The sequence below is a fragment of the Olea europaea genome, chromosome 1 (genome assembly GCF_002742605.1).
Source record: "Olea europaea var. sylvestris chromosome 1, O_europaea_v1, whole genome shotgun sequence".
Lineage (NCBI taxonomy): Eukaryota > Viridiplantae > Streptophyta > Magnoliopsida > Lamiales > Oleaceae > Olea > Olea europaea.
Window position 1 is genome coordinate 33,700,431 of NC_036237.1, and position 24,056 is coordinate 33,724,486.

Below are 24,056 nucleotides of genomic sequence, written 5' to 3' on the forward strand. Positions count from 1 at the left end.
AGACTGCATATTTGATATGACAATCAAATCATCATACTCCAAATTTACTCAAGACCCAAGCATTGTCAATGAGAAGGATGAGCTAATCAAAACCATCAATGGTGAACGGTTGCCATTTAATACTGCTTGGAGAGAAGTTGAATTTGTGTTGATGCCCATTATGCTCACAAATCATGCTCATTGGATGTTAGGGCAGCTTGATATTACTAATCACGTCCTTTACATATATAATTCAAGCAACAAATCATACAGGGACAATAAGGTTCGCGAAGGGGTTTTACCACTTGTGAAGACTCTTACACACCTGTTAAAATTTGTCGGGCTGTGGACGGAAACTAGTGATGGTATTGATGACAAATCTGGAGACTTGAATGTTAACATTGTCAATGGTTTGCCTCAGCAATAAAATGGGTAACCCTTATGGACATTGCAAGTTTTATCATTTTCCATCAACATTTAGTAATTACTTATGGTTTGTCTTCTTTAAATATTACTGGCATGATTGTGGAGTTTTTGTCATAAAGTATGCACAGTATTTGTTCCACAATGATCTTGGAAAAATGCCAATGCCTTTTGATGCAGAGAATGCCAGACTTGAAATTGCCGCGTTGTTGTTCAAAAACAAACAATTGGGGCAGATTGGAAAGGGAAATTCAAAGTCAGATGAATGAATAAATTGTTGATGGCATTGTTTTCATGATGGATTAGATTGATAGCTGTTCAAAATTAGACAAACAGAAGTTTTTATGATGTAGTCGATAGATGTTATCTTTTGTAATATGTTTTGGAAGTGAATTTGAATTTATTTTTATTAATTGGTACAATACGAAAGAACTGGTGTTTGTGTGAATGCTTTTGTTTATTTCATCTAAATTTTTTTATGGATGTAAAAGTTTACAGGGTCTAAACAGTTCACATGAGAATATTGCACAGTCTGAAAATGTCACAAATAGTCACATGTGAATAATGTGTTATATAACTCCAAGTCACAAATAACAATAGTTGGTCAATTTGCATGACTTGAGTACGTCACAAGTGGTCACATACGAGTACTTTCTTATATAATTGCAAGTCACAGATGGTCACGAGTAGCAACTGTTGGTTAACTGGTTACATATGAACATGTCACAAATGGTTACAAATGCTTAATATTTATGATTGACACCCTTACAAAAAAAAGTAAGCACAAAATTGGTCTCATCTATTGGAAGATGACATTCAGAGTAAGTTGAACACACAAGTTAAACAAAAAATATAGAGCTTATTTTATACTTGAAATGGTCACAGTCATCACAAACAGAGTCACAATCATTGTCTATCTACACAGCCCTTTCCAAAAATACGTGACATCATGAGATATAATGTAAGCTCAACGCATAAATCTGTCAACTCTTATAATCCAAAAAATACATACTTTTGCAATAAAATGAAGCAATTTGCAATTACAAAGAATATCATTGTGTAAAAAATTATGGTAAGCTATTTGAATTTCTTTGAATCTTTCTTTATTTTCAATTTTCTGTCATTCTAGTTAAATGACATCATGTTCCTGCATGTTTGACGATTGTGACTGGATTCACCGAATCTTCCACATTTCACAACTTGTGATCTCTCATATGCTGATTTCTTTCTTTTCTCAGTAGGCCGTCCAGAACTTCTCTTTTGGTCTGGAGCCAAAACAACTCTATTACTCACATCTTCTGGCAAATTCCATTCTGTTTTATTACCAATAGGAAAGACAGTCTCTTTGTAGGTATTCAGATATGCATATCTTGTGTAATACACCGAGCAAAAGTCATACACATTCCGCTTCAATGTTGCTATTACTGTCAATGCATGTGGACAGGGAAGTTGATCCACTTGAAACATTCTACAACTACATATATGTAGAGTTATATTAATCATGTAAGATGAAGAATTGTCCATCACTTCAAACAAAGTGTGACTGGCAGGTGAAACCTGAAAATAAAAATTATTTAAAGTTATTCTTGTGATCAACATAATAAACATAGTTTTCCTATTTTTAACTTTAGATTTCTCACATCATTGCTCATTTCCCTTAACAGCTTCTCATATTATGTTGCAAGCTTTGTGAAAGTGCCATGTGCGTCATCTCTATGTTTGCAAAACCAAGATTGTATCGTTTGCCTCAATGATTCTAGAAGTGCTCTAATGGGGTAATTTTTTGCCACCTTCGCGACTGCGTTAACAGATTCTACTATATTTGATGTCATAGTAGAGTATCTATTGGTTGGCATGTGCAATCTTGACCATTTTTCATATCCAACATTCAACTACAAAAAATTATTAGATAATAGATTCAATTATAAGTAACAAGTCACATATGGTCACAATTAACTCTAAAAAGTTCACAGATAGTTACTATTATCACACAACAGGTCACAAATGGACACATTCATAAAACTATATCATGTTTCAATTGTAAATAAGACCACATGCTAAATATCCACTAATATATTTCATTCATAATCATATTTCAATTTCATGTAACAATATATGAAATATAGTTTGTAAATTAAATATGCATGATCACAGATATTCATAGAAATTTCATAGCATCACAGAACAAGTCACAAGAAGTCACAACATATGTTTCAGACAATCACATACCAAATATCCCTTGATCTCTTCATTTATTGAGTCCAATTGTGCATTTGTTATTCAAATTCATCCACTGTATAAGCTCTTATAGCAGAATTGAATGCATGTGTGACATTGTGACCTGATTTTGCACAATGAGTCTTCAAATTTTTCAGCAAATGGTATGAAAAAATCCCATGCATTGCTTCTGAATATACAAATTCAATGGCATTTCTTATGCTACTGTGTCTATCGGATACTATACATAATCCGTCTCTAGATCCGTATGCCCTCTTCAACATCTCAAGAAACCATCTCCATGACTTATTGTTTTCATTATCCCCAATCCCAAAAGCTAGTATGAAGATATTGTTGTTTGCATCTTGTGTACAAGCCGTAAAGAGTGTACCCCTATAGTGACCATTTAAATATGTACCATCAACTACAATGATTGGCCTACAATATTTACAACCGGCGATTGATACACCTAAAGCCATAAAACAATATTTAAATCTATCTAAATGATCCGTTTCTATTCTTGTGACTGTCCCTATGTTCATCTGTTTTAGCATAAAGAAATAAAAAGGCAGCAATTGAAATGATGTCGTCAAATCACCTCTAGTCAATTTTAATGTCTTTTTATGTGACCTCCATGCCTTCATGTAGTTCATCGATACTCCATATTTATTTAACATGTCATTAGGGGTATAGATTGTACGTGAAGAAGTATATTTGTACTTGATGCAGTTGGATACAATTAAGCTAGATGCTTGTCGATGAGATCCTAAGACAATGTTCATGGAGCATGTGTGACCATTACACATTTTCCTGATTTTAAACATTTTCGTTTCTCCCAAGCGTGATGATCTAAATATCCATTTGCAATCGTTATGCGAACACTTTATTATGTACTCTTTCTTGTCCGATCTCAACACGTTGTATTCAAACTTGTTTTGTATGACATAGAAGACCAAGCTCATTTTTAATATTTCCTTGTTGTGGAAAACTTTTCCCTCAACTACTTCTCTAGCATCTGCTTGAGATACTAATGTCACATCTTCTTCAATGTTTCCTTTCTCGATCGTCATGACCGAGTCACAAATATTCTAAGCTATTTGTTGTAAAGAATATACATTAGCTAATGACTCAATAGAAGTAGTTGATGAGTCTGGGCATTGCAGTGCACATGTTGATTGACATGAATTTGCAGCGATAACATCAATGATAATAGGATAGTTTGATACAGTTCCATCCAAAGATTTTATCCTCAAATATGTTAAGACATTGTTGTTGCTTAGAATCCGGACTGGAGGTAAAGTAGAATCCAAAAATATGTTAATCTTATAGATACTTCTGCGTGACTAAACCCCAACTCTGAAACAACAAGGTCAACCAATTCATCATACTTGCATGTACCATTCAATAATATAAGTGATGTGTGACTTTCATATAACAGGCATACGTGAATAATTGCCATCCCTGATCACAGACAAATAAAAGCATGTCACACTTTATTCATTAAAGTCAGGAAACATTCAGATATAATGACAGTGGTCAATACAAGTCACAGATCAAGAAGTTACAGGTCACAAAAGTCCAGATGAAATGTCAATATATTCACATACAATGAACAAATATAAGGTCACAGAGAGTCAACTTTTAATGCGATGACATTGATCATAGATCAAACTATTTCCACAGATGAACTGTCAGGACATTTAACATATAGGTCGCAATCTATTCAATTTCGTAGTCACAACTAGTCACAGTCAATAGAAACATATATCTATATGAATAAATTACATAAATGGTTACAAATAGTCATAGATCAACATGTTTATAACTATATAAACAGTTATACTTATACACGTATTTTTTGCCGAGTTTCAACATGTATAAAAAAAGAATAAATTGAACGATAATTTTAAATGTAAGAAAAAACCTTAAAATTGTCGAGCTTCAACTTCTCCAAAACTAAAATCAGAACTATGTCGACAAAATTGTGACTTCGTTGGATGATTGTAGCTTGAAATTGATGATTAACAATTTATTTTTCGTGATTTAATGTTATTTTGACAATCACAGAACTTCAATTTTTATTCAGAGAAAATCCAATTCCTTCATATCCGAGCTTCAACTTCTCCATAATAATGAAAATTAGAAGTATTTGAACAAGATTGTGACTTTATTTATTGATTTTAACTCGAAATTGAGGAATGACAATGAAGTTTTTGTGGTTTTGGAGAGTTTTTCAGGAATGGGTTGTTTAGAGAGAGAAAATCGGGTGAGGTTTTGGAGAGTTTTCGTTAGTTAGAGAGAGAAAATTGGATTTGATTTTGTGAGGAAAGTGAGAAATATATTTAATTACGGTATATTTACTTATTTGGAGCAGATTAGTATTTTTTTTGTCCAAAAATAGTATATTATATTATAACATAATATATTTTTTATTTTTTATTTACCTCCTGATTTATGAAAGATTTTAGGTAGTTTGTCAATTGTGATATGTGTTTTTATAATGTAGTGATTATGTGATATTTCCTTCTCCTTGTGACCAGTCTCGATAAGCCCAAAAAGTCAGCCCAAATTGTTACCTCACTTGTTTCCCAAAAATCTCCAAATCTCAGAAACAGACGCCCTACGCCCGCAATCACTAGATCATTCCCACTTCCCTTATCTGACTCACTAAAAATTGCACTCTCACTTCGTACCCACACTAACATACTGACACTCTCTTCGCCTTCATGGCAACGGAGCTACAGCCGCCGGAAGTCTCAATTTCGATTGGCCCACCAACCACTAACGCCCAATCTTCTGGCCCACCTCCAATTGATCACTCAAACCCTAAAGCAGGACCCTCTGCCACCAACAACCCGGCTCCGAGCCTTGCCCCCAAACGACAGCGTCGGCCCAGTGTCCGCTTGGGCGAGATCGGTGGCGACCCACCTTATGACCACCACAACCGTCGCCCTAACAAAACATGGCGCTTCCACAAAGACCCTTCTTTCGCCACCAAGGCATCCAGGACCCGTCCCCTCACAAACCTGGTTAACGGCGGTGAGTCGAATTACCAAAATACCCTCGAACCCACCGAGAATTACACAGTCTCCATGGAGCTCACCCACCGGAAGCCGAAGAATAAGAAGGCTACCAAGCGGGTCCGGACCAACTGGAATAAATTTGAATCCGCGGTCAATAATGGAGGTGGTGGCGCTGGTGGAGGAGGAGCGATAGCTGATAGCGGGAACAATTTTGATGAAGAACGGAATAATAATAATAATGCCGAATTTCAGGATTTTGAGCCCGAGGGCTCTGAGAGTCCCCTGTTAAAAGAGCAGAGCCCGGTCAATTCTGTTGAGAATATGGGGCTGCAGTATTGGGATCAACAGAGGAGAGGAAGTAGGGTCCGGGTTTCGGAGAGTAATGGAATTACTCATGACGAGATGAATTCGCAGGAACAGCGCAGTGGGCGGAACGTTGCAGTGAGGGAATGGTTAATTGGGTTGGGGTTGGGCAGATACTCCCCAGTTTTTGAGGTACACGAGGTTGATGATGAGGTATTGCCCATGTTGACATTGGAGGATCTCAAGGACATGGGGATCAATGCTGTTGGCTCACGGAGGAAAATGTACTCTGCTATTCTCAAGCTGCAGAAAGGGTTTTCGTGAGTTCCATGTTGTATAAATCGGTTTAGAATTTTTGTTTCATGCTTTTTTTTTTTTTTTTGCTAACCCAAATACTGGTGGTATAATTTTCTTATGGTAACTTATTTTTGGAGTTAGTGTTTTTTATGCTGCTCTAATGTGTTATTAGTTATGAATTGTAACTGCTAAACGTATAAAGGAAGATAGCAAGGAAAGAAACATCATGACTTGGTTAGATTGCCTGGTTAGGCCTTTTATTCAAGGTGTGAAGCATTTTAATTGCATTTAGATGTCATTGAAGCTAATGAACTAATAAAAAGTCCTACATTAAAAGTAAGTAGCACTAGTACAAATAAAATCTCCAACTTTAAAGGACTGAGCACTAAATCTGTAGACTCATGCTCTGACTTTGTAAAATATATTATATATTTTACGATGATGATGTTTCCTTCTTAAAACACCTAATGAACGTGGGCCGTCTTCTCGAGTTCTTTACTAAACAATAAAGATGCAGTTCAAGGCAATTACTTTATCTATTTGTTCGCATCTAAAATTCTGATTATGTGAGTGTTTTGAGCAAATGAAATGAGAAATAATCTAAATGGAAGTCTCTTAATTTTCAAGGAATGCCATTTTGTTTGTGTGCATAATATAAGTTCTTTGTGCAATTCAAGTGAGGAAATTATTGATGGAAGTATTTACTTTAAAAATTCTTGAAATTCCAGTAAACGCCTTGTAACTTGTGGTGTATTTCTTCATAATTTATGGAAACAACCTTTTCGTTTTCCATTTTTTGTTAGACATCTGGTCGTAGGCATGCTGAGGTGCACAATGCATTCCACTATAATTTTACTTGTGAAAAGAAATATATTAAAACCACTTTTCTTAGGATGCCTTTTATAGATAACATTTAGAATTGTACCCTGATGTGGAACTTGTTGAATTATATTATACTTTAGGAACTTGTAGAATTATATTATACTTTAGGCAATTGTTGTACAATTTGGAAAATACTTGGATTAAGAAGATTATAAAATGTACACATCTGTTGAGAGGCCATTGTTTAGTTGGATTATTAATAATATTGATTTCATAGGGGAAAAATTGTAAATTACTTCTTAGTTCAGAATCAAATTTTATAATTGGTTTGTTAAGGCTATTTAGAGATAAAAACTAGTATTTTGCTAAGTGGGAACAATATGTACTACATGAGTGTAATTTTTCTTTGATTCTTCTATGGTCAAATTTTTTTATTTTTTTTGATATATCATGCTTTTTTCCCGCTTCCATTCTTCCATTGCTTCTGACTTGTGTCACTTAGTTCAAATCTGATGCAGAACAGTTGTGTGGGTAAGTTGAAGGAACTTTGAAGGCCTTTATCCGTAAGAGGTTTCTATGAGAGGCAATATGGAGCGATTGAAATAACATCAAGAGACAGAATCATACAATACATTTTTCACTTCTTTTTGACATAGTACCATTTATTTCAAATGATTTCAAGAGGTCGAATTGTGGATAGCAATTATATCTCCTCCAACATTTGGAGCTATCTTTTCCCTTTATATGATACATTTTTATTTAACATACTCCGAAGAGGTGTGTGACCTATGTACATTGGGCTAGAAGAATCTAATAGTTTACCAACTAATAAGTACTCCCTCTCTTCTCAATTGGATGGGGTGGTTTAAATCTGCAGAGGGTTCGGGTGAGAGTTTATAGCATGATCAGGCATTTTAATTTTGGATAAATCACATTTTTGGTGACTAAACTTTCTGTAAAATCTTATTTTTTTGTGTCTTTCTAACTTTAAGTTGTTGCAGTGAGGTCGCTCATCTTTAATTTTGTTACACAATAGGTCACCCCTTCTGGTTCTGTTCTAATTTCATCGTCAGTGTCCTGCATGGCTGTTATTTGATTACGTGTACAACTTGTGTGTCATTCAACTGTTATGGAATTCTATAGAGGCACTTTCTGGAAAAAAAAAAAAAGAAAAAAGAAAAAAGAAAAAATAATCTGAACCTCATCCCTCGACCTAACTTGTACCGCCTCGGCTGTTGTTGCTTCCAGTACATTTCTCCATCACACACCACCCCATCCCAACACTTCTATACAAAATCAGGTTGTTTATTGCAATGAATCTTCCAGGGATGAGCACTTGACATTGCAGAGGATAGATAAGCTTTGCAACTTGACTAAAAGTTGAACTGGATATTTTTTTTAGTAATGCCATGGGGATCTAAACAAAAAATGTGTTTTTGTGTTTTTGGTTTTAGTGCTGTGCTTTTATCACCTTCCCCCCTCACCACTAGTTTCATCTTCTCCAACCAAATTTACTGCCCTCGGCATATGTGCTCTTCATTGTGTTAAGAATCGTCAAAGACCCTGTGGCTTCTCTGATATGTAATGATGACTTTGACTTCCTTTAACCAAATAATTGATATACATATTGGTTAAGGGATGAGTGACCTGATTATTGTTTAGAGAAGACGAACGGATGGGAAGAGGGTGAGGGATAATATGATATTTTGTTTTCTTTTTTATAGAAAGCACTCGTCAGCATTTCATTGCAGGCACCTGCCATGTAAGTTTTACATTTCAGTTGAATAATGGCTACTTAAGACACTAAAATATTTTCGACGGAGGTGCATAGAGACTTACAATAAATTGAAGTTAAGAGCATGTTTGGGAAATGTATATAAATGATTTAAATTACATAAAAAATTGAGTGATGGATAAGAGGGTAGTACTATGGATCCCTCGAAATGTATGAATAAAAAATGATTTGAGTGCTTATAAACAGTTTACAAACATGAGCCAAACATAGGCTAAGTAACCTTTGGTTGAACCAAAAATGTTTAATCTTCATATTTTCCTAACAATTTATTTAAAGGAATCCTTGTTTATTCATATCATATATGTAAATGCATCTTCCGAAACTCAATAATTATTTTTGGAAAGAAAACAGTATTTGTGGATGTTTTAAAAGGAATTAGGAGTATTTAATCATTTGTACATAAGAAGTATTGTACACCAACAAAATACAAACTAATAAGCTTAGTATTTTCCCATGCTTAATTTATTAAGAACAAGAGTTGGTTGAAACATTGATGACCTTAACTGCGTGCTTGTCAAATAGTCCTTACAAAATATGTGATACCTGCATTGAATTACATTAAACCTCCAATTGATATATTAACTCCCCAAAAGTCTTTTATTGTTGGATGGGGATGAATGAAAAAAATACTAAAACATCCGATAAATAGAAGAAAAGATAAGAAGATATGCGTCCACCCCCCACATATTTGATACCTTCTCTTACAAAGAAACTCATAACACCAACCCCATTCGTAATTCCATCTGCATACAGTGATATTTAGATGTTTTAAATGAACGGCCTGTAAATTCGGCTCTGTTTATACCTATCTACCATTTTCTAGCTATTATTGACATGTTATCTGTAGTTTCTGAGTAGAAATCATTTGTAGAGGTGGCTTTGGCATTTCTAAATTGTTCTCAGGCAGGGTAGAAATCATATAGGGATCAGTGCTTTTAATCTCTCTTTTGGTTTCTCTGTTGATATGGAAAATCATTCATCCTATAATACATGTATTGTTGCCTTCAATTTTCTTAGTTTCTGTGTCAGCGCTTTCCTTGTTGTAATCAATTTGACCATGGTATCTGGAGTTTCTATTGCCTTGCTAGTTAGAGTTAATTTTCAACATAGCTTCAGGAACCTGGAGCCAGATCCTCTCCATGCCTTTATTTTTTGTAGCTCGCAAGTGTTACCCTGTATTTTAAATTAATTTTTAGTGCTCCAGTGTATACCGCTTTCAAGTATCCATTTATTTTGAAGGAATTGCTCTCGCTCATATTATTATCCCACATTTCTGGCATGAATTCAGTAGGTTTACATCTGAGATGGGCAGTGGCATATTGGCACAAACAATTGTGCATGGTTGTTGCTGCTTGGCTGTGCTTGTATGCTATTATACTTTAATTTCCATGGTCTGTTTCTTGTGGAGTGGTAAATCTGCTGCATTTATGGCACATGAAATCAACTGATATTTGCTTTCTTCAACTGGGGAAGTAATATATCTCAAGAGTCAGTGTTTTGGCATTTGTTTGATATAATTACTAGAGTCTGGGCACGTGTGATTGGCAGAAATACTTTGAATTAATTTCAAGCAAGCAAGAAATAGATAATCAGCTGAATGGAACTGTGAAATTAGCAGTAGGATTTCTCTAGATTTAGTTATCATTATATTTGAAATCGTAATGGTAATAAAATTTTTATTGTAATTCTCAGGTGTTTTTCTGGTCCATCATCAACTTGTCCAAATGTTGCCATTGCACAAATTAGTATCCCCTGAACATAATTGTGATTAATAACGTATACTTGCGCGTTTCTCATAATTGTTGATTCTGCAATAGATGAATGTCAAATCCAAGTAGTTCATTTCTTACTAGTGTTTGAGCTCCATTTTTACCTCATTAAAATAAAAAATATGACTGTCATTCATTACATCAAGTCACTATTTTTTAATTTTTATTTCTTGTGTGGGGTCCATAACGGTTCTATTTTTCATTCAAATAATGTAGCTCAAACGGGCTCCAGGGATTTGTACATATCTTTAGTGAATCTGAAGAGTTGCAAGTTTTCGTTTGTAATTTATTTATTGTCAGTTTTGAGAAGGGAAAAGTATATTGGAAGACATAAGAAAAAGGGAACAAATACTGAGTAGAAAATTGGAAAAATAATGCAAACAAATTTCGAATCAATGAATACCAAAACCCAATACCTCCTGGCATAATATCATGGGGCTTATATGAAGTATATGTTTTCTTAAAGATCATTACGGAATTATAATTTAATTGACCATAAAAAGGTTAGATGTGAAAAAAAAATAAGTAAACATCATACGAAAGTAAATAATTAAATTAATTAAGTACTTTTTCTTCCATAGTGTAGCACCATTATGTGATCAGTAGTTGAGGAATCTGGAAGCAAAGTCACCAACTCCATTGGTCTCCATATGTTGTCCCTAACATGCTGCAACGTCAAGAAAGGTTGAAGCCTTTGCCTTTTACACGTTATCTCTATCTGCCACCAGAAACCCAAAATCAATGTTATGCACTAAAAATTCTTTCCCATGATATATATTGTTAAGGAATAAACCATTTGTACCGAGGGGGGTGTACCGAATCGTTTACACCCCCCTCACAAACATGTGGGCCCCATGTTTTATTTAATAATTTGAATCGAGGTTCCACCCAAATGATGTGAGTAGCAGGTAAACGGTTAGGTAAAGCATTATGTACGTATAGTACGATCCTAGGCTCCTGGTTTCGTTTCTACACAGATTCCTTCCTTCAAACATATATCTACCTGTTTATAAATAATTGTATCAGCAGTAAGCCATTGGTGTCCACGATTAAAAATGTTGGTCTTCTAATCATGTTGAAGGGGACCCATGCAGCCTTTGATCCTAAGCCAAAATCATTATACTTCAAAGACTTCAAATATATATATGTATATAGTGCAAGCAAGCATATAATTGATAAATAATATATCTTAATCTCTACCTAATCACTATCTTCATGCACGTCTAATTCTCTCCTTAATAGACGCTAAACTTTAATTCCATTCTTATACAAAATCTCTACAACCTGGCAACGAGACATTTTCTTAATGATTTATTATTGTGCAACATATTCTCTTCATACAGGTTTGACTATATAATTTATTTTTCGACCATGCTACACTACTAGACCTGTAAGAGGCCTGGTAGTGCAGCCCCTCTCACAGTTCGAGGTGGGAGTGAGTTTTTGGGGGGCATTTTTTTAATCATGGCGCCCGTCGAGGTGAGAGAAAATAGGAGAGGAGGCCTCTACCAAACCTTTTACAGGTCTGGTAGAGGAGCATTTTCCTTTATTTTTATTATCAATCAATTGTTTCTTGTCAAGAACATAAAAATGACTACTCAACATGATCCAGTATGCATTGCTTTCTTTCCTGCGTAAAACACAAATATCTTCATTTGATTATAATTTATTTATTTATTTTTTCTTTTTTAAAGTATAAAGCATATCATATAGTGTGTCGAGCAATCCAATATTATTTATATGTGAAACTAAAATCTTGTACACATGATCCCATGCAATATGATTAATTTTCTCAAGGTACCGTTCGAATACTATCGAAGTGCACTTCATAAAAGTATTAGTTACCTTTTTATTTGCACAAAATGCGGGAGATTAAGGGCCTACATTGGCTGATGTGAAACACTTGAAAGCATGACCAAATTTCTAGCAATAACAAAAAGATGATAGCAAACCCGCCGCCCACCTTAAATGACACCTTTTCATTCCCTATATTCATCATTTGCCATATGACTCTTTAAGGTCACGTTGTTTTAAAAGTAGGTTATATCTCTCCTCAATTTTCTGCCAATAATCATTACCTAATACATCATTCATGCTACAAAGATCTCTAGATGGCTCTTTGGGGTATAATTCAGTGGTGCAAAAAATACGAGCGAGGTAGTCTCAACCTTGTTGACAGTCGTAGTGTGAGAATTTGATTTTTGAGATATCGAATTAGACTCTTTATGGGCAACAGTGTACAGACAAATTCTTGTTCACTGGCTTGTTGGAGTACATCCCGTGATTTACTTCTCTCATGATACTCCAGGGACGGGACAATGGGAGTTTTCAAGGTTGGGATTCAACCATTTTTTTTTAAAAAAAGAAAAAGAAAAGATGATCTCTAGATGTGTGGTGTGGGAGAAAGATCCTAACAAATGTAGACCCAATTTACTTGCAAGACTTCGTAGTTAATTGACTCTCAAGATGACCAATCTAATACAGCGAGAGTTGGATCTTATTCTTCCTAATTCGAAAAAGATAGATATAAATTATCGCTTAATGAGTAAAAAATAGAACCTCGGTCCCTAACAATATAGTCTTATATCATGCCTAGTGTGAGAACAAATAATTTGAAGCTGTGGGAAACTTTCCTGATTTGATGGCAAATCATCTCAAGATTTTTCATCAATGTCTTGTTCGTGCATGTTTCTGTGTGAAAAGAAACATTGTTCCTAATCCTAATTAATTATAAATGGACATGATATTTTAGTCGACACCGATACTTCATTCTCAACCACTTAAAATCCCAATCATTGGTCCCTTAATTAGTTACATGCCTTGTGTGAAACGTAAGATTTGACATTAAGGCTAGAATGAACATGGTTTTTGTTATAATGTAATCAGAATTCACTCAAGCCATGCTTATGAGGAAGACTTCAGAAAATTACAAAAAAGAAAAAAAGAACAAAAAAGAAAAAGAAAAAAGAGAGAGTAGACCTTTAGAACAAAAAATGCATGGAATCACAGAGAGAAGCATGAGTTATATTGAGTGTCACACATCATAAAAGTAAATTCAATACATTATTGATGATGAAAATGTCAATCAAAATAAATAAATAAATTCATTTATTTATGTTGAATGTCACATTATAAAATCTATTTATTTGATTATCTTGTTGTTGCTCATAGTTTGTTTTGTTTGAGAGACAATATTCTGTTGTTTTCTCATCCGTTTATGTTAAGAGTTTAAGAAAATGTATAGATTGGGATGAGGGCCAAAGGGAGCAAGGGCTATTGAATCAATTGAAGAGTCATCAAATCATGCTTATCTTGCAATCTCGACATGCAGTGGAGGATTTTGTTAAGAGTGTTCAGGTAGCTTTATGGCGTTGAAGGTTGATATTTGGCTTGGTCTTAATAAGACAATGGACAAAGACAATATGGGGTTGGATAATTCTAATGTGTTAGAATATATCGGAATGCTTTTGGATATAGTAATGAAGATTGTGTGGAAGTCATGGATTTTCCAAAGGGCACAATGATAAATTTACATGATCACCTTCAAGAAGCAAGTTAGAGAATGACCAAAAGTCGAAGAAACACTTCACCAGATGTAATGACGAGGAGAGTTTTGAATAACGTACAATAGTTGACCTCATTACTAAAATAAATGAAGGAAATAAGGACTTAGGATGAAACAAGCAAAAATAATGACTTTATATGAGCTCATGGGGGGGGGGGCAGAAAAATGCAACCGGATTGATTTCATACCTCTGATTCGCTTTCGAGTCCAAACTTAGTAACCAGATACTTAATTACGAATTGAATCGTCATCCTTCCATCCCTAACAGTTTAAAGATAAATTAATGCAGACCTAAAGAAAACGAGAAAATGGAGAAATGAAAGGACATGAAAACCAAGAGCTGCAGAAAGAGAATTACTTGATTCTTAGATAGCTCCTGGATATCTGAGGCAAAAGCGGCTCTTTTGCTCTGCAATAAAAAAATGAAATGCCGTAAGAAAATGATGAGGAACCAAAAAAATAAAAATAAAAATAGGATAATGAACAAAAACTGAAAATGCAAAGTAAAAGGATGACCTAACAGTGATGAATATTACTTACTGATTTTGTGATGCTTGAAGCATAAACCATATGCCGGAATGTGGTCTCCGAGGAGGACAAATGACTTTGAAGTCAACACCTGGCCCTGAGATATCCATTCTGGTATGGGGTTGGAATGGAAGGGGTGGCATTGACGACAAAGATGTTGCTGTATTAACTGGAATAGGCCTAATCGCCAAGTTAATCCCTTGACGAGGAAAATTAGAACTAGTTCCGGCCGGATGTTGCCAGGGAAATGGGAGGTTATAGCTTGAACCAACAGCCAAATTCATAACTATCGCCTGAGGAGCTGGATATTCCGGCATGTTAAGCATAGGACCTACTGTCTTCATCACTTGCGAATCAGAATTACAATTACTACTTGGTAGAAGATCAAGCTCGATTAATCTCCCTCTTTGATCCACCTGATCTTCTTTCTTCTTATTATTGCTTACTGTGTGGCCACCAATACTTAATTGCAGCCAGCCTTCATCTTTATCTTGTTGGACATCTTTTAGACTGGAGCCTGCAGTTTCGTTTACACTATTCCCAGTTCTTGATTCATCTTCCGCCATAGGATCAAGCTGGTGATCAGATCCTAACAAACAAGTTTCAGTACAATAATCAAAACCATCTGATGGGCTCACAAGACCAAAACCCTGACAATAATTACCACAAAACCGCTGCCTGAAGAGGTTTTGAGAAGGAATCATGGTCATTCTGAAAAATCCACAAAACCCAGTAGCCAATACTCATGAGCGTTCTTGTTCAACTTAACCTTAATCTCAATGAAAGCCATGAATTGGGAGCAACTGCTTAAATTGGATAGAGTTATATGCTGTTTCAAAGAACATATTTAGATACTATGGAGACATTGATACCCATCGACCAGATAAGAATATTGTGTGTGTCTGTGTGTTTTCCCTTTTTATTACCTAAGACAGATCAAATGACAATAAGGAGTGAATAAAAGTTGTAAAATTTCACTTTCCATTAATTCTTATTGTTTGGAAGATTGTGAAGGGATGAAATAGTTGCAGGGGTGGGTAGATGGTGGTCAGTCAGTTAAAATAAAGTTTATATAATGTCAAAGTCATACATATATATAATATCTACGTATATCGAAAGGCCAGGTCGAACAGTATATGTATGCTCTTTTCTTTTTCTTCTTGACTTCATTATTAAGATAAAATGCATGTTCTATTTGTTTTCTGGTGGAGATTTTACAGCTAACTTTAGGTCTTGTTCCAAGAATTGAAATTACTCGAGAAATTCACTCCTTTTTCATATCATGAAAAGGTCCTTTTTGGCTTTGTAGGGGCACACATGTTTAAAGACGTATAAGATTTTACGTTATTAGGCATTATCATTTTATACACGAGATGAATTTAATTATGATTTTTGCCAAAAACTTAACACGTACAATTTTCATATTAGTAAGAGCGACAATCGCACGCAAAATGTTGGTCTACTTGAATACTAAGTCAAATTAACAATATGATCTAAAAAAATTAAGCTACTTATAAAAGGGGATGAATTGTTCATATATTAATTGCAACAAATCTTCCACTCATAACACAAATAGGAATTTTTTCTTTTCAAACCCTCTTACAGGATATTTCTTCACATAAATTTGGAACTAAGCAAAAGCTTTCAGTAAGTTCAACCTTCGCTACTAATTATAGATGTCAAATTATGACAATAGTGCATTTTAGATATGCTCAGCCTTTATTTTTTTGGCTTCGGAGTCCATGACATATCACTAGAGGGAGAACCGGGGAGTGGGAGGCAAGCAACTCTTAATCGCAAAACAAAGTGTTTCATGTGCATTGCACATTACTCGCTTGGCAGTCAATAACACTGAATGCTTATTGGTACTCAAATATTACGAAATTGAAAGTTGGGGACATTTTATAACTCAAAAAATAAAGGCAGTGAACTCAAATACTAGGTTAAGCTGTATTAATTTCTTAACCTAAATTAGCTAGCATTCACGGTGGCAAATATAGCATAGAAAGTAAGATTAGTACTTTCCTAAGTTAGAATATGAAACGTTCAACGTACAAACATAAAATATTGCACTTATGAAAAACTTGTTTCTATGATAATTCTTACGATAGTCAAGATAACATTTCACGACAAGTAAAACATGCATAATCATAGAACAATTCGCACATTGAAAGCAAGAATGAGGATGGAAATTGTGGCACTTGTTTGAATCTTAAGCAGGAATTTTTTGAGGGGTAGAAAGACGTCTCCATCAAAGAGAGCTACGTGTTTTCATGCTTGCCTCCTTTCTCCCACTTCTTATTCATATCCAACAAGACCAACCGTTGGAAATTGGTTTGAAAAATTGAGTAAAATTGGTTAAGTATGAAAACCAAAAGTTGGAAAAGTGACTTTTGTGTCAACTTCGACCAAATATTTGGACTTGATCCAATGGTCAAATTACAAATATAAATAGACCAACTCGTTATACTCGTCGGACAGATCATCATGATATATTTAAAATCTTGAAACCAATTTCTTATGAGTGAGAAATTGCAGCCCAAAGTTGGAATAAAAATAGAGGAAACTGTTTGTTTTTTGCTTGGGAAGCTTGATTATCTCTTGAGCAATGTGGTTGTCATTCGAGTGACAAGCAAGCGAAAAACGTTAAGCTGAATTTCGATCGGGCGAAAGTCTAGCGACAGGCTAGCGATGAGAAGTATCGCTTCTATTCGAAAGATTGCGAGGTTTGACTTGCACCACTTTGCTCACAATCCCTCATCCTCTATAACTAGGACTCTTTGGACATCCTTTTGCATACCATCTCATACTTGCATCAAGCATTTCATAAATCTCTTGCAAAATCTTTTCAAAATCATTTTCCATAAGCCCTTTTTCCTTGCAGAGAGGGAATTCCGTCAAAGTTTGTCATAACTTGTGGTTCGAAGTGCTACTATCACAAGTTGAATTTATTATATCTTGGAGGACAAGTGCCATGATCCGTGAGCACCATTGCTCGGCAGTATTGTCTTAAGGAGAAAGTGATATCACTTGTCTCTGATTACTTCATCTTTCTTCTTTCTTTCTTATGTTATTTTGGTTTCATTGTAGTTCATATACTACATTTTTATCCTCATATTTGTTGTGTTTAATCACCCTCATGTGGGCTAAATTTATCCTTGTTTGTTCTTTACATAAACAACCCTTTCACCGCACATATTTATAACACCAACAAAAAAGTCTAAAGCACAATTACAAATTTTATAACCATATTATGGGATGATTTTGAATATAGGTGACATAGAGTGCTATCCCCCATATAATTTTCAATTATTTAGAAAACCTCATATATATAAAGTTGGTCTCAAAATAGTCAAATAACATTTTGTGGAGCTTTACAAATTTCTTTCAATGGTTTCTTTATCTTCTACGAGGTCCAAGGACATTGTTTCCCTATGTTATTTCAAGTAAAGGGAACTATGCTTTGTTTTGTGCTATAAATTTAAGGCTTCAATTATTTTGTTTCTTAAAAAATTATCAAATAAATAAGGGTGTTTGTTTTAACTTAATTTAATTATTTATTTGTCAGAAGGCTCCTTATTTCAACTTTTTAAGGCCTTTGTCTTGTTTTCGCCAAAGAAACAGGACCCAGACCACGTTTGATGGGCTGAAAAAGAGTTGAATCAGCTTTTTCAGTAGGATGTATATAGATACGTATTTATTGTGCCTTTAAAAACGAATGTCCCCTCCGTCCCACTTCTTACACCATCATGCATACAAGAATCGCATTCATTTCTTTATAATCACCTATCAATTAATAAAAGAAATAAACCATATGTACCGAGGGGGTTACCGAAGCGTGTCCCCCCCCCCCCCCCTCACAAACACGCGGGCTCCGCGTGTTTTTAATAATGTCGAGCCGTGGTCCCCACCTTGATGATGTGAGTGGAGTGTAAATGATTGTGTAAATGATTATGTACGTGTAGCACGGTCCTTAATAAAATTTTATTTTAGGTAGTTGTTAAATGTTAATTGTGTGGCATATGGACAGCTAATTATGCCACTTATTTGGATCACTAATTTATTTTTATTTTTTTGCTTTCATCTACGGCTACGTTTAATACTATATATTTGTGCAAAACAGACATGTAGTATTGCTTCTGTTAGAAAGAAATTCATTAATCTTCATAATTATACGTGAGATTTTCTAAATTCTTTCAAATACAGTCATACTTCAACTGTGGACCCCTACGATTAAGTCATGCTAGTCTTGGCCAGGACTTTTCTCATGATGCATAGCTAGGAATAGACGATCCAACATATTTTGACATATACGAATATTTAATCTCTGAAAAAATAAGTTCAACGTTTGTCAAATCCAGAAGATCGAAGTGAAAAAATGAGACTGATTATGTATGAAAATTAATTTAGGTCCCGTTCGGTACATATTAGTGTAAAAATGGGAACGAAAAATTAGCCGTTATGGGTCCCACACATGAGATAGAAATTCAAATTTGACAGTTTGATGAGATGGATAATGATTGTATTTTTCATTTTAATGAAGAAAAAATAGAAAACAAACAGGGGCTAAAAGTTGAGAATCATTGTAAAACACGAAATTTTAGAACATTGAATAAAACACGAAATTAAATTACGAAAAATGCTTACACGTAATTATAATGCATGGGATGATTTAGATGGATGATAAATCAAATTAGCTGACTCCCTCAGGTGGGTGAGATATTATTAATTGATTGATTTTAAAATTAAAGTTGGGACAAAATTATTACAGCTTTCACCAATGTGCATGTTTCAAATTTCAGCATGAAAGAAAGATAGAAAGTGCGGTTGAAAGATAATTCAAGATAAAAAGACAATGTTTCTTTAGTTTCTCATCATCATGATATCATCATTCCATATTTAAAAGGAAACAAATACAATCCCAATATTGACAGTGGCTATATAATATTTTGAATAATGCCGAAGTGCCCGAAAATGGGCGACCGAATGGGTGACCAACCCTCACATGGAGCGTGGACTCCGCTTGAATAAAATAATGTCCGACCTTCGAGGTGTAAGTGTTCGGTCATCTCGCATATCAACCATTATGTTTGTGTAGCATGATCCTAACATTTTTTTTCCCGTTTCAGCACTTCGTAATTATTGTTTATGATGTTATTACAAGACAAATCACTATAACGTAGTTGATTATAAGAGAAAAAAAAATTATATATTCAAGTGTTAAATCGTCTCGTCACTCTTGCATATAACTTTTAAGTAATTTTACTTTATTTTTCAACTTGAACTTAACATGTGAAGTGAGCATAAGATCACACGACAATTAAACGGAAATATTGAATTAAGGCTGATTGTGTAATTGATTAATTCTAGTAAAAGATTAAGAATCAACTTGATTCCTTTTTAAGATTAGAAAGCAAATTGCTATTTTCCATTATTATTCTATTCTAAGGTAATTTTATCGTTCAAATACATAGATTCCTTTGGTCACTTGTTGATGGAAAATTGCAGGCACGCTTAGTCCTAAACTGTAAGAACACATGCATGGGACATTTTGAATGTAGAGATAATGTGTATTTATCTATATTTAAATTATCAGGCAATTAATTAACAAAGAACTGCATGTCACCAAACCCTAAATATTCCATTAGTTTCTTTAATATTTTTTCTTCCCACTCTTCATCATTACTACAACCTCATCATCTCCAACTCCAACTCCAACTCCATCTTATATTATTATTATTTTATATTTTACACTTTCTATGTCCGATTCCTGCAAAAAGTTGTTTTTTTGCTGAATTTGCAAACTTTCTTCCCTTTGATGATTATTTTCAACTATTTGCATAATAAGTCTTATTACCACATAAAGTGCTTGAGATTAGATCAAATTGACCTCACAAATCACCTTTTCGGCGACCTCTTGCACTCACTCACCGTGGACCCAGGGGGGGTCCTGCAGGGTCAAGTGACCCCCCAATTTTTGAGATTACCCTTTTTTTTTATTAGACAAGTCCTATTTGATATCGATTGAAATATAAATTTTAATCTAAATCAAAGTTAATAATTAAATTTAATAACAAATTTTATGAAATCATTAACTTTTTAACTTTTTTTCAAAATTTAATAAAAAATTGATTTTAACCCCCACCAAACAAAGACAAAATAACAATAAATTTGAATTATTATTTTTTCCTGTTTTCTTACTCTATTTCACTCTCTCCTTCACACCCTCTATTAAAACCTTAACCCTTCTGATTCTTTTAAATATATTTATATTTTTCTACAAATTATCACATCTAATACAAATTTTTTATTTTTCAATCAAATTCTTAATTAATTAGAATCTAAATTTGCATTTTTTTTCCTTATCCTATTTGTGCACATAGAATGTGTCTAGAATGACTATTCAATTTAACTTATATTTAACGAATTTTATTTATTTGATTGAATACTGGTTATATATTTTTCCTTTTGATTACTTGAATTGATTGAAGTATTAAATACACTATAATTTTTTTAAACATAAATATGACTTTTATTGTGATGAGCAAAATATTAATGAAATGATTGTTTGAAATCAAATGGATGAAAATTGTGAATAAAATATTAATGAAGAAATATTTTTTAACTATAAATATGCATTTTCTTGGATGAAGTATGAATTATTGAAAAATCAAATATTTGATTTGTATAGAGTTCCATTGTGTCCCCAAACAAAAAATTTCTACGTCCGTCCCTGCACTCACACACACAAAGATATATATTTCATATTGAAAAGACTCATCAAAATTAGTCGTTAATGTTTCTCTCGCAGGTCAAATAATGAGAGAACCATTAATTATATAACAAAGATCACTTCGTGGAATAGACATTACATTAAGTAATTAGCACCTTAATTAAGATTAGAATCATATCACTGTCTCACAAAGCTGGCTAAAAGTTCTCTAATTAATGCGTAGCGCAAAGAACGTGAGCTACTATACAAAATCCCCCGCTGGCCATCGAGAATCCATCTAATCTAATATTGATTAAATACTTGAACACTCCAAAATTTTTGTGAGTCCGTCGTATATAAAGCAGCTTCCGCCCCTTTCTACGTGAAATCATATTTCCTATAAGGTTCTCTAATCTAATTTAAGATCCATCCTTTCAACCATCTTTGAAATAGACACTAGTAGAGGTATGAAGACGTGAATCAAAGTTTTGAAAATACTTGTTCAGCTCAATTTTAACATAGAATTTTTAGATAACTATGATCATTGCCTAATCCAACTAATGAGAATTAAAATATGGTGAAAAATCAAAAGTCAGTTGTATAATTTATACCAATTCAAAATTCTGGTGTATAGTTTAAAAATTCAAAATTCAGGTATATATATAATTAATTAAAATTATTTATTAAATAAATATAATAAAGTCACAATAGGCCACAATTTATTTATTTGTCACATATTACCAAATTAATTTGTCACAAATTATTTCGAGATCACAAATCAAAAATTTTATAGGTCACAAATTATTATAGATCACATATTTTCAAATTTATTAGTCCCAAATTATTTTTTTAATCACAAATTATAGAATTTTGAGGTCACATTTTAATAATTAGTCATAGAGAATCAAATCATTGGTCACATATATCAAACACCCAACCACCGATACTTGGTCACAAATCGACCAAATTAATAGTTGCTCACAAAACACTTGTCATCCTACCTCGTCGCTGCTGCCGCTGCCGCCAACAAAACACCACAACCACCAATATCACCACCAAATCTGAACCTACCAATCCACCACACACCACGACAAACTGGTCACATATTAGTTTAGGTCATGAATCATAAATTTTATAATGTGATAACTTATCTATGGTCACAAATATTGAAATACTTGGTCACAAACCCATTTTATACAACCCCACTACTATTTGCACTACTGTACCACCACGATCACCATCGCCGTCAGCGCCATCACCACCGCCAACACCATCTAACCATCATTATCACTTCCATCACCACCACAGTTTATACCAACATTCACAATCACAACCAACATCTCCTCCATCTCTTTCCCCCCCCCACGACCTGCACTACAGCTGTACCACAACCAATCAGATGCCATACCACCTCACCACCATTTGCAACTGCAAAAAACACCACAATTTGGAAATCACAAACAACCACTAACAAAACCACCCCCAAGCAGATCTGAGGAGAAAGAAAAGATCCAAACAAGCAAAAAACAACATAGCAGCGTTCTCCTCCAAATCCACCATAAATCGCCTGAAAGCTGCTATGTGTGTTCGCAGAGCAGCGAGGTGGCGTTGCTGGTCGGCAACACCTATCCTGATATTCACCGATCTGGAATAGAGAGAATGGGGTGAGTGGGTAAAGAACGTGGGGGGTAGAGAGAGAGAGAGAGAGGAGTTTGTAGATTAGGGTTTGAGTTATATTGGGTGGGTGAAAATGTAAATTAATTAAATTTTATAATATTATTATAAATATTTAAAGATTGAATTATTACCTGAATTTTGAATAAAAAGTTTTCGAAATTGATATTTGAATTGAGAAGTTAAAACTATAATTTCCACTTAAAATATTGACTAAAAAGTGTATAGTTCTGGACTCTGCTAAAATTAAGCATGCTTTGGGGGATCAACATAGATCCATTGGAAAACCTGGTTATAATTAGTTATTTAGAACTATGTAATAAAAATTTCCTTAAACACTATTTAACTTATGCATCGAAGTATATGCTGTACTATTTTTTGGATGAATAATAAAAAATCTTAATAATTGTTACAATTACCTTGAGTGCCACTGGATACATTTGAAGCTACGCATGTGGCAATTCTCAAAGACATGAAATTCCACGCTTTGCATTGAGCTGGAATTTAATGTATGTCCCATCTCCTGACTACGCGTGCTCCCGTGCTCCTGTTTCTATTTACATTACCTTCTTTTACTTATCATTACTTTAATTATAGTTCTCTACTGAATTTTTAATTGTCATGATTTTCATTGATAAGAGAAGAATCTTTATAAATGGATAATTTTTAGAGCGCTCGTCAAAAACAAACAAATCCGAAGTTATCATGAAAAAAAAAATCACACTTCATTGGCTCGATTCCAATCGACTTAGACAATATATACTCCAAAGATGAACAAACCCGAAGTTACCATGAAATCAAAAACCACTTTTTATTGGCTCGATTCCAATTGAATTAGACTAATAATTCGCCAAAAAGGAATAGACCCAAAGTTATCATGAAATCAAAAATTACTTTTCATTGGCTCGGTTCCAATCGAATTAGACAAGCAATTCGCCGAAAACGAACA

The 24,056-nt window shown here is 34.2% G+C and overlaps 3 protein-coding genes across 4 annotated transcripts; 1 reads left to right on the forward strand and 2 right to left on the reverse strand.

Moving 5' to 3' along the window:
• Positions 1 to 1,527: 1,527 nt before the first annotated feature.
• Positions 1,528 to 3,689, reverse strand: LOC111407708. Its single transcript, XM_023037354.1, has 3 exons — positions 2,697 to 3,689; positions 2,149 to 2,294; positions 1,528 to 1,876 (listed from the first exon to the last, which is right to left on the reverse strand). The coding sequence occupies exons 1-3, from the start codon at positions 3,687 to 3,689 to the stop codon at positions 1,528 to 1,530; spliced, it is 1,488 nt and encodes a 495-aa protein (XP_022893122.1).
• Positions 3,690 to 5,253: 1,564 nt separating this feature from the next.
• Positions 5,254 to 7,807, forward strand: LOC111402124. 2 transcript variants are annotated; one of them, XM_023030211.1, is made up of 2 exons: positions 5,254 to 6,265; positions 7,567 to 7,807. In XM_023030211.1, the coding sequence occupies exons 1-2, from the start codon at positions 5,346 to 5,348 to the stop codon at positions 7,613 to 7,615; spliced, it is 969 nt and encodes a 322-aa protein (XP_022885979.1). In that variant the 5' UTR covers positions 5,254 to 5,345; the 3' UTR covers positions 7,616 to 7,807. The 2 variants fall into 2 exon arrangements, with proteins under 2 accessions (XP_022885979.1, XP_022885987.1); XM_023030219.1 differs by having other exon boundaries at positions 7,583 to 7,807.
• A 3,260-nt stretch (positions 7,808 to 11,067) lies between these two features.
• LOC111402139 (protein LAX PANICLE 2-like) lies at positions 11,068 to 15,743 on the reverse strand. The gene is made up of 4 exons (XM_023030232.1): positions 14,734 to 15,743; positions 14,552 to 14,602; positions 14,382 to 14,454; positions 11,068 to 11,346 (listed from the first exon to the last, which is right to left on the reverse strand). The coding sequence occupies exons 1-4, from the start codon at positions 15,429 to 15,431 to the stop codon at positions 11,188 to 11,190; spliced, it is 981 nt and encodes a 326-aa protein (XP_022886000.1). The 5' UTR covers positions 15,432 to 15,743; the 3' UTR covers positions 11,068 to 11,187.
• Positions 15,744 to 24,056: the final 8,313 nt, after the last annotated feature.